The sequence below is a fragment of the Euleptes europaea genome, chromosome 9 (genome assembly GCF_029931775.1).
Source record: "Euleptes europaea isolate rEulEur1 chromosome 9, rEulEur1.hap1, whole genome shotgun sequence".
In the NCBI taxonomy this organism is placed as follows: domain Eukaryota; kingdom Metazoa; phylum Chordata; class Lepidosauria; order Squamata; family Sphaerodactylidae; genus Euleptes; species Euleptes europaea.
In genome coordinates, this window is record NC_079320.1 from 65,703,754 (window position 1) to 65,720,696 (window position 16,943).

Sequence of the window (16,943 nt, forward strand, 5' to 3'; positions counted from 1 at the left end):
ACATCACTAAAAATAAAATATTCCGTGATGAAAGCTGGTTTTATTATGGCAGTTTAAAGTTGTCATGTTTCCCTCCATCTGTACAAGTACCTCTAACAATTCTGGTTCTTTAACATAGTCCAATAACCTGTATGATACTGCTTCAAGTTTTTTGCCATTATAATACACAAACAAGACCCACAGAACCGTTCTTGTTTATGAATACGGTAAGATTTTACTTCACCCTCATGTAAAACGGCTAACCATGTCAGATTATATTTTAGAACAAGTTCTTAAACTAGAGTTGCCTATCTATTGCTTTGTTGTATTGCTAGCCTTTATATAAAAGCCTTAGAATTAATGGCAAATTAGAACAGTAGATACAAATAACCAGTTCTACATAATAAGCCTGATCACAATTGATCAGCCAGGAATTATTCTATATTGATAACAAAAGCAAAGTGGTAAGTTTCACTAATTTCTAGAAAGCCAAAAATTGCTCATCTTTTGTTACAGCAAAGGTATAATCTACAAACCTCTCTGATAAGAGGTATAGGAAGAATTAAGTGAATTTGAATACAATGGCATATAAGTGCCAGGTGGCCAATACAGGGATTGTATTAAAAGAAGCTGTCTAGGAGGTACATTCTCTCATCTTTTTGTCAGCCTGCTTTAGGGAGATCCACACATTCAACATACTTGCTCGCAGCTTGGCCCATACGAAGTGGTTAGTCAACCCCAAAATCTGTGCAGCAAATTGTGCGGCACCTTCAGGGGAAAGAACAGTAGAACAGCCAAGACCTGTTTAGAAAAAAAGAGTTCAGCCCTTCTTAGTGCCTTGAGCAATCATTATATAACACAGCACCACCAGTGACCCTGCAGCCTGTGCAGATTGTCAATTTTCTGGAGGCAAGGACTATCTGGAAAACAGTGGTAGAAACCATAGCAAGCAGGCAGAAAGACAAAGGGGGTTACCGCACTTGTATTCCCACCGATGTATTAAGAGTTTGAAAACGTTATAAAAAATACTGTTCGCACTTTGGCTGTGAAAACGTCTTCCAACCATTTATAAGCCATGGTATCCAAAAACCCTTTTAAAGCGATGTTTTTTATAACATTTTCAAACTCTTAATACATTGCTGGGAATACAAAGTGCGGTAACCCCTAAAGGTTCCTTCTAGTTTTTCTCCCCCCACCAACTTACTATCTATGCAGACTCCTATTTCATTTCTATAGTGGCTCCTACCTGGTGTGTAATGGGAAGGCCATTTTATTTTAGAGGGCTTTAAACTGCAGATGCTTTCTTGGAGAGGGCTTTAAACGGGGCTATAGCATATTTGCATGTGCTTAACTCTGGAACTGTAAGCCACCATGAGGGAAAGGCAGGGTATAAATATTTCAATAAAAAAGGGGCAAAAGTCGTTTACATGTACTTAAACCTTGAGTACAACTGGGAATGAGGATTAAAGAACTATGCCAAAGGTTATGGTGGGTTTCCAGAAAATGTCCAGCCACTAGAGGTCAGTGCATCATCTCTCAGTCTAACATAAAGGAAGTAAAATACATTTGTTTTAATTTAATTTAATTTGAAGGCACATGTTTGCTGCACCTGGCAGAAGCCAATGAAGATCACAGATCCTGAAAAGCTCAGTTTTCATATTCCAGGATGGCTCTAACTACAGCAGCAAATATCTTACACTTTCAGGCAGTATCAGGTAACTTTTCAGGCAGTCTCAACTGTTACATTCTCATTGCAATGGGTACAGCTGTTTTTTCATTCTCCCCTTTTTAAGCTATCACATTTTAGAATACCCAAACTTCCCTTAAGTTTGCAGAACAGGGAGAAAACAATCGCTCCTGAACTTACATAAGAACGTAAGAAAGGCCATGCTGGATCGGACCAAGGCCCATCAAATCCAGCAGACTGTTCACACAGTGGCCAACCAGGTGCCTCTAGGAAGCCTACAAACAAGACAATAGCAGCAGCATTGTCCTGCCTATGTTCCAAAGAAATATAATAGGCATGCTCCTCTGATCCTGCCTCTTAGGATGTGTTCCAGTTTTAAGGGCTCCCCATCCCAACAGGCAAATTTAGGTGCCAGGTTCTGACCTACCCAGACATCCTTTTCCTCTGTCACAAGTCCCCCACTTATGATGAATGGACTCTATTGCCATCAGAACCAGGGAGAGTTAACTGCTCTTTAAAACGGGGTGAGCAATTCTCACCATTTGTGGGTTGCATAACTGTGATTTGAAGTGATAATTTGCTCTAAAGGTGTTAAAAAAACAGCTTACCACTGGGAAGCCTTAGAGATGACCATACATCCTGAGCACCCCACTCCGCCGAGAGTGGAGGGCAGTTGACAACTGGATAGGCGGTGTTGCCAGACATCACAGGCCCCAGTCCATTGCTTCTACCAGCCACTGCTACAAATACTGTAGGAATACCATCACCTAATAATACATAGACACAACAGAGTTTCAATGTCACGTTATGCTGAAGGGAAAAAAAACTCAGAAATTATATATTGATTCCCCCCCCCATTCAATATTTTGTAGCAGCTTGAAGTACACAGGAGGATATTCTGGGTTTCTTTAACCAATGGTTTTATATAAATCTTTGCATGTCTAGATTTTAAACAATCTGGCTATTTACCTTCATATTCAGCCTTGATTCTCAGTGTCTCATCTGGCCCTTTATGGGCAGACGTCACCCTTAATTCACAAGGAATGCCATAGTTTCCACACGCCTTTTTTATTTTTTCACAGTGACCAAGATCTGACGGTGATCCCATGAGCACAGCCACTCTGCCTTGGGTCTGTGGTTTCAGCAACAGCTAACAGAAAGGAAAGTCAGAGGGCAATTTAGAAGTACTTGAAATAGAACCAAGAGAGTTCTTAAGTTTCATGAAGAATGTCACCAATACCTCAACTCTTTCTGCCACCCATTCAAAGTTTCTCTTCACCATCAGCAATGCTTCAGGGGTCACTTCTTTGAGATCACGGTAAGACTGAAAAGCACACAGAAAACCAAATACTGCAAAAAACAGTACGCAAAGTCACTTGTTTCAACATGAAGAAGCAATCATCGTACAGGCATACCTCATTTTATTGCACTTCGTTGTGTTTTCGAGCAAGTCTATCGGCACCATTTCCCCAACAGCACGTGCTCACTTTGTGTTTCTGTCACTTTTTGGTAATTCTTGCAATATTTCAAACTTTTTCATTATTACAGAACATTGTTTTAGACATAATGCTAGTACAAACTTAACTTTTATATGCACCGGGAAACCAAAACACTTTGTGTGACTTGCTTTATTGCAATATTCGCTTTATTGTGGTGGTCTGGAACCAAACTCATGATATCTCCAAGGTATGCTTGTATTTCACTGAAAAGCATAATTTTTTTCATCTGATCTGCACCAACTAATGGGTGTCACTCAAAAACAGCAACACAGTTTACTCATGGGTCTAAGTTAGAGTTTTAAAGTTTCCCTCAAGTTTTCCTTGGCATTCAGCTACAAGGTTCTCACCCATACAGGGAATGTAGATAAACCATTTGCAGATGGAAGAACATGGAATATCCACTTGTTCTATATGCCTTCTAGGGTATCAACTGTAAATAACCTCACAATTCCCAAGAAATGTGGGAACGGCAAAGAGGCTAGTAGCTAAGTACCACAGGACAAAAGGTGCAGCAAATGTGTTTCCTACAGGTTGTCACTACAGAATTGCAAGGACACTGTCATATCAAAGTCTGAATGAAAAGGATAATTCATAAGACATACCAGAGACTAACAGAGAATCAACAGATCTGAGAACAAAAACAGGATTGAAAGATCTGAAGAATATCAATTGTCTAAAGAAGTATCTATAGAAAAAAATAAAAGGCTCTATCCTTTATAGTCTATAAAGACCGGTGACACAGAGAACAGCAAGAAAGCTTCCAGAACTCCAGCTAAGTGTCCTTAACAGGAATCAAGGCAGAGATGAGGAGTTAGGGATTCCCCATATACCATTATTTTATTACTTTTACAGTTTGCCTCTTAAGATATTAAAGGACCATAACAGTATTTCTAAACATACATGCTCCTCTATATTTTTTAAAGTACTAATTTAAAAACAAGGATAATCTAAAATCTAAACATTTGAAATAAAAATATCCAGTTCAGCTGAATGAACACAGGATAAGTGTTCTGGGAATTTAACCCTAGTAATTGGGGAACATGACCATTGTGCTTATGGCTCAAGGATACAGGATCTGCTTTGAATGCAGAAAGGCCCCAGCATTCAGTCCCTGGCATCCTCAGTGACAGGGATCAGGTAGTAGGTGATGTCTGACTCAGGTTAAGGCACTTCCGTGTGCCCGAGTGCCTTAAGTGTCTTCGTTCATCGCAGCACTGGAATCAGTTTTGAACAGCTTTGGTACCAAACAAGCTATCCAACCCTGCTTTAACACAGGGCTGCACCATCGAAGCACACTGGGGGGGGGGCTCTATTCCAGAGCCAATGTGGTTTGAATAGGATCTTGTACATCGTGTTTCCTTAACACGGGGAGGTGTCATGTCCAATCTGAAGTTGCAAGGAGTGGGGGGAAACCCTCTCTGCAATGCAGTGTGGTGAAAGGAGCAAGCTCAATAGGGTGGGGTTCAAAGTATAGGCAACTAACCTTCTGAGAAGTTTTTTTGCAACACTGATTTAAGTTTAGCATTTGAAAAGCCCGACAGATAGCACAGATGTACCTGTTTGTCTTTCTGCTGCTTTCTGTCTCCAGATGGCCACAATCTCCAAGAATCGTTATCAATGACGTCAGCAAGGACAATTTCTTTTGTAGTTACATTAACACCAAACTCAACCTTAAAAAGCCACCAAAATAATGAGACGTTAGCCGAAGCAATTTCATTATTGATTTTAAAATATGCCTGTTTTGAAAGATCTTTTCCGCAATACCTTCATGTCTACCAGAGTGCAATTCTGAGGCTGCCAGGCTTTTTCTAGTATTTCAAAAATAGCTTGGGTTGAGTGGGCCATGATATCGACTTCGGTTTGTCCAATCTTGAGGCCAGCAAACTGGAACTTAGCTTCAATGAGTTGCTCCTCAGACCACTGTGGGTCATTTGCTGCATCATCCTAGTAAACAGGCAGCAAGAATTTCATTAGGATGAATTTACATTTTTAACCAGGCACCAAGTGAAAGGAGCCCAAGAACACAGATTAAAAAAAAACAGACTTGCCAGATGGCTCCATTAAATTAGAAGAGTGGAAGCTTCTGAAGGAGTGTGTTGGATCCGGCCAACATTTCCTCTGCTCAAAAAGGGAGGGAAGGGGCCCTTTTCACCACCAAAGTTATACTGGGGGTCATGAGATCAGCATGGACAAAAAGCCAAGTGGGATAGGGGCTGTAGTAGGGAGGAGAATCAGGTGAGATTGATTGAAAAAGTTGTCTGGATCCAACCCAGTATTTGCAGAAAATATTCCCCAATTAACAAGGTCTTTACTCTTATTATAACTGTGTGCTTAAAAACCCAATAATATTTTTTAAAATGTTCACATAAACCTCCAAGACCGATTGTTAAGATCCATGCATTTTTCAGTTAGTTATTTTTAGTTGCACTGGGACCAAGATGTGTACAAATATAAAAAACAGAACACCTAATTTAGTTTCTCAAGACGATGCGTGCTACTGTAACTGCTACACTGGACTACTGTAATGTGCCCTGCATCAGACTGCCCTTAAAGGCAACTCGGAAGCCTCAATTTGGCTGCCACATCCTTCACTGTCTTATTTTTGGGAAGGAATTTTGAACACACAACACTTGTTCTGAAACAGCTCAGTGGGCTGCCTCTTTCCATTCAGGTTCAATTTAATGTGCTGGTTCTTATCTGAAGTCCTTCACGACTTTGACTACCTGCAAGACTGCGCTGTCTTGTATGCTAGTTGCATCGCTGTGTGGTAGCTGCACTCCTCTGGTCTATGAGCCAGTGTGGTGTAGTGGTTAAGAGCAGTGGACTCTGATCTGGAGGACCGGGTTTGAATCCCCACTCCTCTACATGAGTGGCAGATGCTAATCTGGAGAACCAGGTGTGTTTCCCCACTCCTCCACATGAAGCCAGCTGGGTGACCTTGGGCTAGTCACAGCTCTCTTAAAGCTCTCTCAGCTCCACCTACCTCACAAAATGTCTGATGTGGGGAGGGAAAGGGAAGGTGATTGTAAACTAGTTTGATTCTTCCTTAAGTGGCAGAGAAACTCGGCATATAAAAACCAACTCTTCTTCACTGTGCCTTCAAAGAGGGACACACTCCCTCTTCTGCTTACCAGTTTTCTAGAATAGGAAGGCGCATGAAGCCAATCTATTTCAGAGGGCTTAGCTGGTTTTTTTTAATGTTATGCTGTCATCTGTAAGGCTGTCATCAAGTCAGCCAATTCTTTACCCTGTTATGTCCTGCAATTTTAATGTAATTTCTGGCTGCTTGGCATTTTGTTAGTCATCTTTGAAGAAAGTCAGAGGGGAGATAGACGTTTAAATAAAATCTTCTGTAGAAGCATCACTTCACATTTTGATAGTACATCAAATGCCTCAAAAACGGAATATCCAAATGCCACAGCTGAACAGAAGGGATCCATGTAACAGTGTCTAAGAAAAAAGTAACAAGGATCTCTTTACTGCTCAACAGCAGAGTAACCATTGGGTATAGTAATTTGCATTGTTCCTCCAAAACAAATCTTTTCCCACCATAACTGGCTTGACCTCGCATTTGGGACTCTTACTTCATTAGTACTTCCAGTAACTTAGGGAAGAATCTCAAATGCTTTCATAGCTGGTCAGGCTATTAAAAATCCTGACTGCAAAATTCAATTTTCTTCTAAATATTTGAAGAGTCAGCAAGTTTACTTAAACCAAATCCTAACTTTTAATCAAAAGGCTGTATGCCTAGCTAACTATAAAAGCCAGTGTCAGATTCAGTTTTCTGAGTTCTGATTTTGACATCAATACAAAGAGACACAGTATTAACACTGTCATGCTCCTTTTTTCTTCAGCCAAACAGACGCTTCTTGTTAAATACACTGTCCCTTTGGGAGGTTTATCTTGGGAATTTAGTGTTACCATATTTCTAGTGTGCAAGAATTAACCTTTGGCTGTCCCTAAAAAGATACTAATCTCCATTGTGTCAATCAAAAAGGGCAAGAGTCCAGTAGCACCTTAAAGACTAACAAAAATATTTTCTGGTAGGGTATGAGCTTTCGTGAGCAACAGCTCACTTCTTCAGATACAGCTAGAATGTGAATCCATCGGTCTTTAAATAGAGGAACAGTATGTAAATGTGAATAGTAGGCTTGATGGGATTAGGTGTGATATGCAGAAGAGTCTGTGATGTCCAGGGGAGAGATGGGTGTGGAGAAATCAGCATTGGTAATGGGCCATGAATGCAAGGTCTTTATTCAGCCCAGGTAAATGCATTGACTTTAGTTTGAATATCAACTGTAATTCAGCAGTTTCTCTTTCCAATCTCCCTTTAAAATTCCTTTGTAAGAACTGCTGAATTACAGTTGATATTCAAACTAAAGTCAATGCATTTACCTGGGCTGAATAAAGACCTTGCATTCATGGCCCATTACCAATGCTGATTTCTCCACACCCATCTCTCCCCTGGACATCACAGACTCTTCTGCATATCACACCTAATCCCATCAAGCCTGCTATTCACATTTACATACTGTTCCTCTATTTAAAGAGCGATGGATTCACATTCTAGCTGTATCTGAAGAAGTGAGCTGTGGCTCACGAAAGCTCATACCCTACCAGAAAATATTTTTGTTAGTCTTTAAGGTGCTACTGGACTCTTGCCCTTTTTGACTACTGCAAACAGACTAACACGGCTACCCACTGTGAATTATCTCCATTGTGTCAGACAGACTGCCTTGCTCAATATTATCACATGGTCAACCACGATAGCCAAGTCTCGCCTACTTTTACATACCTTATAAAACATCTCAATTTTAGGTGGGTAAAATCGGTAGCCTTCCTTGACACCAGGATTTCTCTTCAGGAAAGAACCTGTCGCAATTCTTCTGCAAACCCATTCAATTGGAATCATGTCACAGTGAGCAGCTATGAATGCTGTATTGCTGTGCTTTCTCACAAAAGCAGTTTTGATCCCTGAAAAGCAACATGTTATAATTCAGTTGTAGAAGAGCAATGCGCCCTGACCTGGATGGCCCAGGCTAGCCTGATCTCGTCAGATCTCAGAAGCTAAGCAGGGTCAGCCCTGGTTAGTATTTGGATGGGAGACCACCAATGAATACCAGGGTTGCTGTGCAGAGGAAGGCACTAGCAAACCACCTCTGTTAGTCTCTTGCCATGAAAACCCCAAAAAGGGGTCGCCATAAGTAGGTTGCGACTTGATGGCACTTTACACACACAGAAGAGCAATGCAGCACTCTAAGTTTGAACAAAAGATCACCTGTGCTTCCACCAGAGAAGAGTTTCGAAAGCTTGACAAAGGCAATTTGTGCCTGAACAAACTGAAAAGCACAAGGGGTACAGAGATAATGAGAACAAGTTCATTAACTTTATACAATCTCCACAGTCACATCCCAAAGCAGACTCCAATTAACTGTAAGAAGATACTACTGAAAATAGCCAATGTACCAAAGGGATGGGAGTTTTACACTATGGTAATCTTGAACGAGAACATCCGCTGTGGGGCAAAGTCTACACACCAAGGTATCCATTCATTTCAGGGTTATCAATATTCACAGGCCAACGGCAACATTGCATGCCAAGTGCAGAAACTACCAGATAAGGAAGCATTTGTAAACCAAGATGTGAGAACTTGGGTTTCACATGACTAGAAAGGAAACGTATAAAAAGATATTCTCCCCTTGGGAGTTGTCAATAACCAGCACAGGTTTCCACATCTTTCAGGAAAGGGTTCAGGACAATGGGGGGCAGGGACTTAGAACCCAGCAACTGGCCAAAGCAGTTTAAGAATCATTACCAGTTAAGAGGGTCAGACTAGGATCTGGGAGATTCAGGCTTGAACCTCCCACTCTGACATGGAAGCACTGGGGCAGCCACACTCTCAGCCTGATCTACTTCACAGCACTGCTTGAGGGTAAAATGGAGCAAAGGAGAACCGTGTTTGAGCTGCTTTTCGTCCCAAAGTAGGGCTTAACAGTCTAGATTAAATATCTGAAGTTTCATATTTCTCTTCTCTATGCAACATTCTCTCGTTCGTCATCACAATCAGTGGCTTGTGGCTAAGAGGGTTTTAGCCTTCTATGCAAGTTAATACTAGCACTTGATGTCCACTAAAGTTGTTTGGATCCAAATGTTGATTCCAGGTGACGACCCAGGTAACTGAAAAATATTCAAATATCCTGTAGCTTTAACAAGCAGCTCCCTTCGCGCTCCCTTCCCAGCTCCCGGCGGCGGAGGGGGGGTGCATCCCTTTCTGGCGGGCAGGCGGTCGGCGGCATGGGGCGGCCCGCCCACCCCCTTTTTTGAATGGGCCAATCGTGGCCCCGGTCTCTCGTGCCTCATCCTGGCCGGCACTAACGGACCAGAGGTTTCCAGTCTGGTCCGCTGGCCAGGTATTTAAAGGGAGGTGCCGCTCGTGGCCGGCCCTGTTCCCGGCTGGCTTTGTCCCACCCGCCCTCCCCCTTTTTCATGGCTTTGGCTAGGTTGTTGTTGATGTCTGTATTGTAATAACTTGGATGCAGGTTGGGTTAGGTGGTTGCTGTTGTTCTAGGTGAACACGGACTGTTCTCGAATTGTTCATTGTTATGCATTGATGATTAAGGGTTGTTTTGCTGTGGTTTATCTGTCACAACTGTCAGGGGCTGGCGGTTTTGGGCATGGGGCCAGAATCCTGTTTGGGGAAAAGCCGGCCTGCGAGCCCCCTTTTCCCAGGCTGGGGATCCCAATAAGGGGTTTTGGGAGGGGAGGTCAGTGGGCTGACTTGCCCGGTGGGGCAGTCAGGGCGGCCTGCCTCCTCCCAAGTGGCAGTGGACCACACAGTGGCTGCCGTCCAAGTGGGTCCGGGATCTGCCTTCTCAGGCTGTGCCCAGCATGGGCTGGGCACAGGATACATCAGCTGGCAACGGGTCACCTGATGTCAGGATTCTGCCTCCATACTTGCCAATGCCTAATGCTGTGATTAATACTGTAATCAATAAATGTTGTGGCATTTTATTCCAAACATGTGTTGCGTCGTATCTGTTATCCCGGGAATGTTTAGGAGCAGGGAGGGGCCCCCAGGGGTGGGGGTCCCATTTTTTTCGGGTAGGGGCAGACGGGCCTCGGGACCCCTATTGGCCTGGGTCCGCAAGTGATAGATAGATAGAAGTGGGATGTGAAAATGGGAGAGTAGGCAGGACCACACAAGCAGCAGCCAACAGTTTAAAGATTCCTTGCAAGTCATTTGACTCGAAGCACAGTGAGATCAGTGGTAGTAGAGATCACAAGAATTAAAATGTGATCAGTTTTTGAGGAATCACCAACTTTTTGAAATGTTAAATCATCTTTGTATCTTCTCTCAGAAAGTGTGGAAGTCTTGAGAACGCCTTTCAATGGTAAAGAGAAAATTACTTATGTCTTGTTATATGAAGTGTATGTTAGCAACCTTTCCAAAACTTAAAGGGTAAAGTAACCTCTACGTTACTTTCCCATTGCCAATATGGTTTGTGTACATCATGGAAGCTTGAAAATTCTACATTGTATCTTTACTGCTGTAAATAGCTTTCCAACAAATGGTTATGCTTCCCAGTCCAACTCCAAGTTTTCACAACTTACCAGACTCCTGAAGCAACTGGAACACGCTGCTTGTTGTCGCATTCGAGATAGCAGCCTTCCCTTCCATGAGATCTTTTCTTGCTGCATTCCCAGCTGTTATTTGGTCTTTTGATTGCATTAGAACACATCCTGGGAGACTTGGCAATTCATAAACCTCTTTTGTTTTGCCCTCATTTATTTTTTTCCCCATCTTTAGCTCTAAGGCAGAACAAAAGTTAGTTTAAGTTACTAGATTCTGAAATACCATTTTAAGCACAGTTGCGGTGGACACTTAATAACCTAAATAAATAATGTGCATATTAACTGTAAGGAAAACTTCAGAATTCATTATGGTAGTTAGCAATAAAAGTGAGCAAAACTTTGAAACTGTGTTGAGCGGTGATTCCCAAACTGTGCTCCACAGAGCACTTGGTGCTCCGCGAAACATCTAGTGCTCCGCGACGAGATTGGAAAGAAAAATACTACTGTCATTTGGTTTATTATATAGGTGCTAGGTTAAAATTAGTGCTCCATGACAAATTTCTCTCCTGAAAAGTGCTCCATGACTCAAAAAGTTTGAGAACCGCTGGTGTAGAGCATTGTAAGTCTTTGCACAGGACTTTGCTCCATATGTTGTCAGCAAGCCAAAAAGACAAGCAAAACACATATCTCCACCTCCCGCTTCTCTTGTGGCATTTGAAGTAGGACTTCAGGCTCTTATCCCATGAAACTCTGGGGTTCATGGACTTCTCTGCTGGGATTCCCTCTCACTTTGCATGCTACAGAAGCTGTGGGGAAGTAAAACCCAGTACTTTTGTTTCGCACATAAACTGCTCTTAGAATCATTAAAAATGAATAGTTAAGCATCCACATAACTACAAAGAGGTATTGGATCCAACATCTTAGTTATTCAGCCTGAAAAATTTACTCACAGTTCCAGTACAAGTGGCATACAAGTTGTGCAACACAGCAATGCTGTATATGCCACACACAGTGCTGTCTGTCAGCCGGCAACTAAGAGTCCGGGCACAGAGCCCTAGATTCAAGTCCAGTAGCACCTTAGAGACGAACAAGATAGTGGTCTTGTTGCCAGCCCCCCCTTTCATCTGCACACCCTGCCTCCCAGCCTGAATGGATGTACTGCCAGAGTAACACCGTGAGCAATTCCCAAGAGGAACATGCCAAACATGGGGAGCAACTGCCATGTTTTGTGTCTAACTCTCTAGTATCAGAGGAGCATGCCTATTATATTAGGTGCTGTGGAACACAGGCAGGATGGTGCTGCTGCAGTCGTCTTGTTTGTGGCTTCCTAGAGGCACCTGGTTGGCCACTGTGTGAACAGACTGCTGGACTTGATGGGCCATGGTCTGATCCAGCATGGCCTTTCTTATGTTAACAGGGAACCATGCAGCGGTGAGCACAGCAGAGGATCCTGGGACAAAGACCACAGCAGTGCTTCAAAAGAAGCCTCTCTGGGAGAAATCAAGGTGTGCCAACAGCAATTAAGCCAGGCCAGGCAACAAAGATGCCTCTCCCTGTATTGTCTTTTCCATGAGATGCAGTCACTGACCATTGATACAATTTGGACATTAAGCGCCCTGTGACAGTCCAGAACCTCCGACTCAAAGCTTCCCATTGTTCCCCAAACTCCTGCCCATTACATGACTCACCTTAATATCTTCAGCTTTTGTAATCCTGAATTATAATTCAATCAAATACTAATTCCCCATGTTAATCTGGATGTATGTTCATGTGCTTGTGAGGGTGCGGAAACAGTCTTTATGGTATCTGAAGAAGAGAGCTTTCTTGAAAGCTTCTATCCTACAAATCTTGTTGGTTTCTAAGTTGCCACAGGACTTGAATCTAACTCTTCCACAGCAGACCAACACAGTTAGCCTCCTGGAACTGTGCACAGAGAGTTTTTGATGGATCATGTCCTTCAGGTTTGTTATTTCTACTTTGCTTTTATCTTGAACATAATTTCTAAATAACTAGCAGTGTCTCCAATTAAAAATGAAAACTAAATAACTTAGATTTTCTTTAGAAATGCAATAAATCTACTATCTATTAGAATTTTGAAACGTGTTCTGATTCAACTACCTAATGTCACACTTCAAACTACATTCGCTTCATTCTGTCATGTTTCTGCATTTTTCCTACATTCACCAAACTTCATTTTTACATCTTAATGAATCTGTTCTCAACTGTCAGTTCATACATTATGCAGAAGCACAGCCAATAATGACTCCCTGACAAGAATACATGCATGACTGGAGTAGCTGCAGACATGTCTGTAGCCATTCCAGAGAGATGGCTGTGTTAGTTTGCTGTAGCAAAAAGAATGAAAAAGAAAAGGCAATACAGTGACACATTAAAAATAGTAACACAAATTCTATTGCAGAATAATCTTTCATCGACCAGAGCCAACTTCTTCAGGGCTACAAGTGGATCCTCAGTACATGTTCCTTTAGTGTAGGAAGTATGAACACACATACACAACAGTGTCCACAGGTTCAAGGGGCTATGAAATACAGGAAGCAGAATAAATTTTATTACATATAATTGAAGTCTAATCAAGAAAGCTACAAAGATTATTCACTAGTGAAGCCAAGCTACTGAATACCTGTAATGGGTGGAAAATCACAGCCATTACATCCAGGAAAGGTGTTAATTTGCTTGGCAGTAACTAGTGAATGGTCTCTAGCGTGGTGTAGTGGTTAAGAATGGTGGTTTGGAGCGGTGGACTCTTGATCTGGAGAACTGGGTTTGATTCCCCACTCCTCCACATGAGCGGTGGAGGGAGGCTAATCTGGTGAACTGGATTTGTTTCCCCACTCCTACACACGAAGCCAGCTGGGTGACCCTGGGCAAGTCACAGCTCTGTTAGAGCTCTCTCAGCCCCACCTAACCACACAGGGTGTCTGTTGTGGGGAGGGGAAGGTGATTGTAAACTGGTTTAAATCTCCCTTAAGTGATAGAGAAAGTCGGCATATAAAAACCAACTCTTCTTCTTTGCTTGATTAGAAACCTAAGCCCCCACCCACCAAAAAAACCCTCTTACATAAAAAAATGCATACCAAGGATTCACTTACAGCAACTGAAGAAGTGGGCTCTAGACACCACAAAAGCTTCTGCTGGAATATAAAGTTTTGCTAGCCTTGAAGGTGCTACAGGACTCCTTATTAATTTTTGCTGCAGCAAAAAAAAAAAAAAAAAAAAATTGCAGCTACCCCTGTGGAATCAGAGACCAGGGAACTGTGCCAACAGCATGTAGATTAGATCGCCACAAGACATCTGGATACCTGTCTATTCACTGAATATAACAGCAAGTTATAACTGTATGAAACTTCATCAGTACATGATGTACGGGACATTGATCCGCATATGCTTTTTTCTTTATGTAAGTTTCTTCACAGAATTTCCAGGGCCTGTAAAACAGAGCTATTCCGCCAGGCTTATGGTTGAGGCCAGCTACGGTTCCTATATATAAAGACTGGCCTCCCTAACCTTCCCCTCGCAGTTAACACCTTTTATTCTATCTGGTGCCTTCCATCTGCTCGCCTAGCTGGGTTGTTGTATTGTGACTCGTATGTTAGAGGCGCCTAGGTAAATTAGTATAATGATTATGATTTTATAGGGCTGTTTTAAAATGTTTTAATGCTTTTATTGATTAATATGACTTTTATATTCTGTAAGCCGCTCTGAGCCTGGCTTTGGCCGGGAAGAGCGGGGTAACGAATGGAAATAATAAATACTCACACTGAAACCAGCATGGATGAAGAAATGTTTCATTGTATGTGGCACTCCATTAAAAAAAACAAAAAACCTCTTCACAGGATCACACACCCCTTGTTATCAATGGAGCTCCCATTAAGAACTAGGAAAACTGAAATCTGACAAGCAATCACTGCAGGCAACAGAGAAGCCTGCTTCTTGGAAAACTTTCATCCCCTCCCCCGAATGCACACCCTGCAGCATGAATGAAGCGGCGCAGGCCCAAAAAATCAGGGTGCTCCTCAGACCCAATTCAAACAAGATACATGCTTTGGAGAGAGTGGACAGGGAGAAGCCTTTTCTCCCTCTCTCATAATACTAGAACTCGGGGTCATCTGCTGAAGCTGGAGGGAAGAGAGATTCAAAACTGATAAAAGTATTTCTTCACGCAACGCATAGTTAAATTGTGGAACTCCCTGCCCCAGGATGTGGTGACGGCTGCCAACTGGGAAGGCTTTAAGAGGGGAGTGGACATGTTCATGGAGGAAAGGGGTATTCATGGCTACTAGTAAAAATGGATACCAGTCATGATGCATACCCATTCTCTCCATGCCTGTTATATTAGGTGCTTTGGAACACAGGCAGGATGGTGCTGCTGCAGTCGTCTTGTTTGTTGGCTTCCTAGAGGAACCTAGTTGGCCACTGTGTGAACAGACTGCTGGACTTGATGGGCCCTGGTCTGATCCAGCATGGCTTTTTTATGTTCTTATGCCAGCGAGGCAAAGATGTTGCGTCACCTGATCTCAGACAGGACCCCATTTTCGAGTGCAGGAGAGGGGAGAGTTCCATTTGGGAATTCTGGCTTCTTCTAAGCGGACTCCCTGCCGCCCCACCTCGGCCTTCTACCACCTCATCCCCCATGCCTGAGCAAATGAAGCCTGAGCAAACTGTGCAAAGTAACCCGGGGTGCTCAGACAGCACAGCGGCATAATCTCCACAAGGGCTTCAATCTCTGGCATGCAAATTTAAGAACACGTATTTTTTTTACAAAGGTTGCAGCAAGTCACTCAACTCATACAAAGTCACTCCGTGGGGTTTTTTTGTTACCTGCCTTTCATTTAAATCAGGCCTCAGAGTGCACTAGGCGAAGGGGGATTATTTCCAAACACTTGTATAGGAGCACAACAGTCCTGGTCAGTAATTGGATGGGAGACCACCACGGAATGCCACTGTTGTTGTGCAGAGGAAGGCACTGGCAAACCCCCTCTGTTAGTCCCTTGCCTTGAAAACCACTGGGTTCGCATAAATCGGCTGCGAATTGAGGGCACTTCACACACACATAATTCCGGGACACTAAGAGACAGGGATTACCGCACTTGTATTCCCAGCGATGTATTAAGAGTTTGAAAATGTTATAAAAAATACTGTTCGCACTTTGTTTGGCCCCTTTAGCTGTGAAGACGACTTCCAACCATTTATAAGCCGTGGTATTCAAAACCCCTTTTAAAGCGATGTTTTTTTTGCAACATTTTCAAACTCTTAATACATCGCTGGGAATACAAAGTGCGGTAACCCAGACTGTTTGGCCCCTTTGGCTGTGAAGACGTCTTCCAACCATTTAGAAGCCGTGGTATCCAAAAACCCTTTTAAAGCGATGTTTTTTTACAACATTTGCAAACTCGTAGTACATTGCTGGGAATACAAATTGCGGTAACCCAGACTGTTTGGCCCCTTTAGCTGTGAAGATGTCTTCCAACCATTTAGAAGCCGTGGTATCCAAAAACCCTTTTAAAGCGATGTTTTTTTACAACATTTGCAAACTCTTAATACATCGCTGGGAATACAAAGTGCGGTAACCCAGACTGTTGGGCCCCTTTGGCTGTGGAGACGTCTTCCAACCATTTAGAAGCCGTGGTATCCAAAAACCCTTTTAAAGCGATGTTTGTTTGCAACATTTGCAAACTCTTAATACATCGCTGGGAATAGAAGGTGCGTTTACCTGGCCTTCTGCCTGCTAGATTATTAAGCGGTAACTTTCCCCGCCTCGTTACGTAAACCCAGCCGGCCCCCTCGCCCCTCTTCGGGCTCCGCCACATCGGCCTACTGGCGCGCGGATCCTGCCCTAACCCCCCCCCCCCGAGGCAGGCGCGCCAGCTCGGATGCGGCGCCACTCACCTGAAGGGATGGGCGGCATCGCGGCGGCGGCCCGGGGCACCTGGAAAGCACAAAGAGGAAAGTTAGGCGCGAGTCCGCAAGGGCCACTGGTCGCTGCCGAGCCGCGCCGGGGCTGCGTAAGAAGGGGGCGGGAGGGGCTCTGCGGAGCCGCCCAATGGCCACGGCCTCGCTCGGGGGTCGCGCCTCCGGAGCAGCTGTTTCCCGCCTTCTTTGCTTTCCCCCCCTCCCTTTGTAAACAAAACTCCGTTTGCTCCAATCTGCTTCCAGCTTGCATCGACGCCCTGGATCGCGAGCTTCCT

At 43.4% G+C, this 16,943-nt stretch overlaps 1 protein-coding gene across 1 annotated transcript; it reads right to left on the reverse strand.

The window, feature by feature from the left end:
• Positions 1-548: 548 nt before the first annotated feature.
• Positions 549-16,668, reverse strand: PAICS (phosphoribosylaminoimidazole carboxylase and phosphoribosylaminoimidazolesuccinocarboxamide synthase). The gene is made up of 9 exons (XM_056855449.1): positions 16,645-16,668; positions 10,777-10,974; positions 7,961-8,139; positions 4,930-5,109; positions 4,722-4,835; positions 2,907-2,990; positions 2,636-2,816; positions 2,275-2,433; positions 549-780 (listed from the first exon to the last, which is right to left on the reverse strand). The coding sequence occupies exons 1-9, from the start codon at positions 16,661-16,663 to the stop codon at positions 614-616; spliced, it is 1,281 nt and encodes a 426-aa protein (XP_056711427.1). The 5' UTR covers positions 16,664-16,668; the 3' UTR covers positions 549-613.
• Positions 16,669-16,943: the final 275 nt, after the last annotated feature.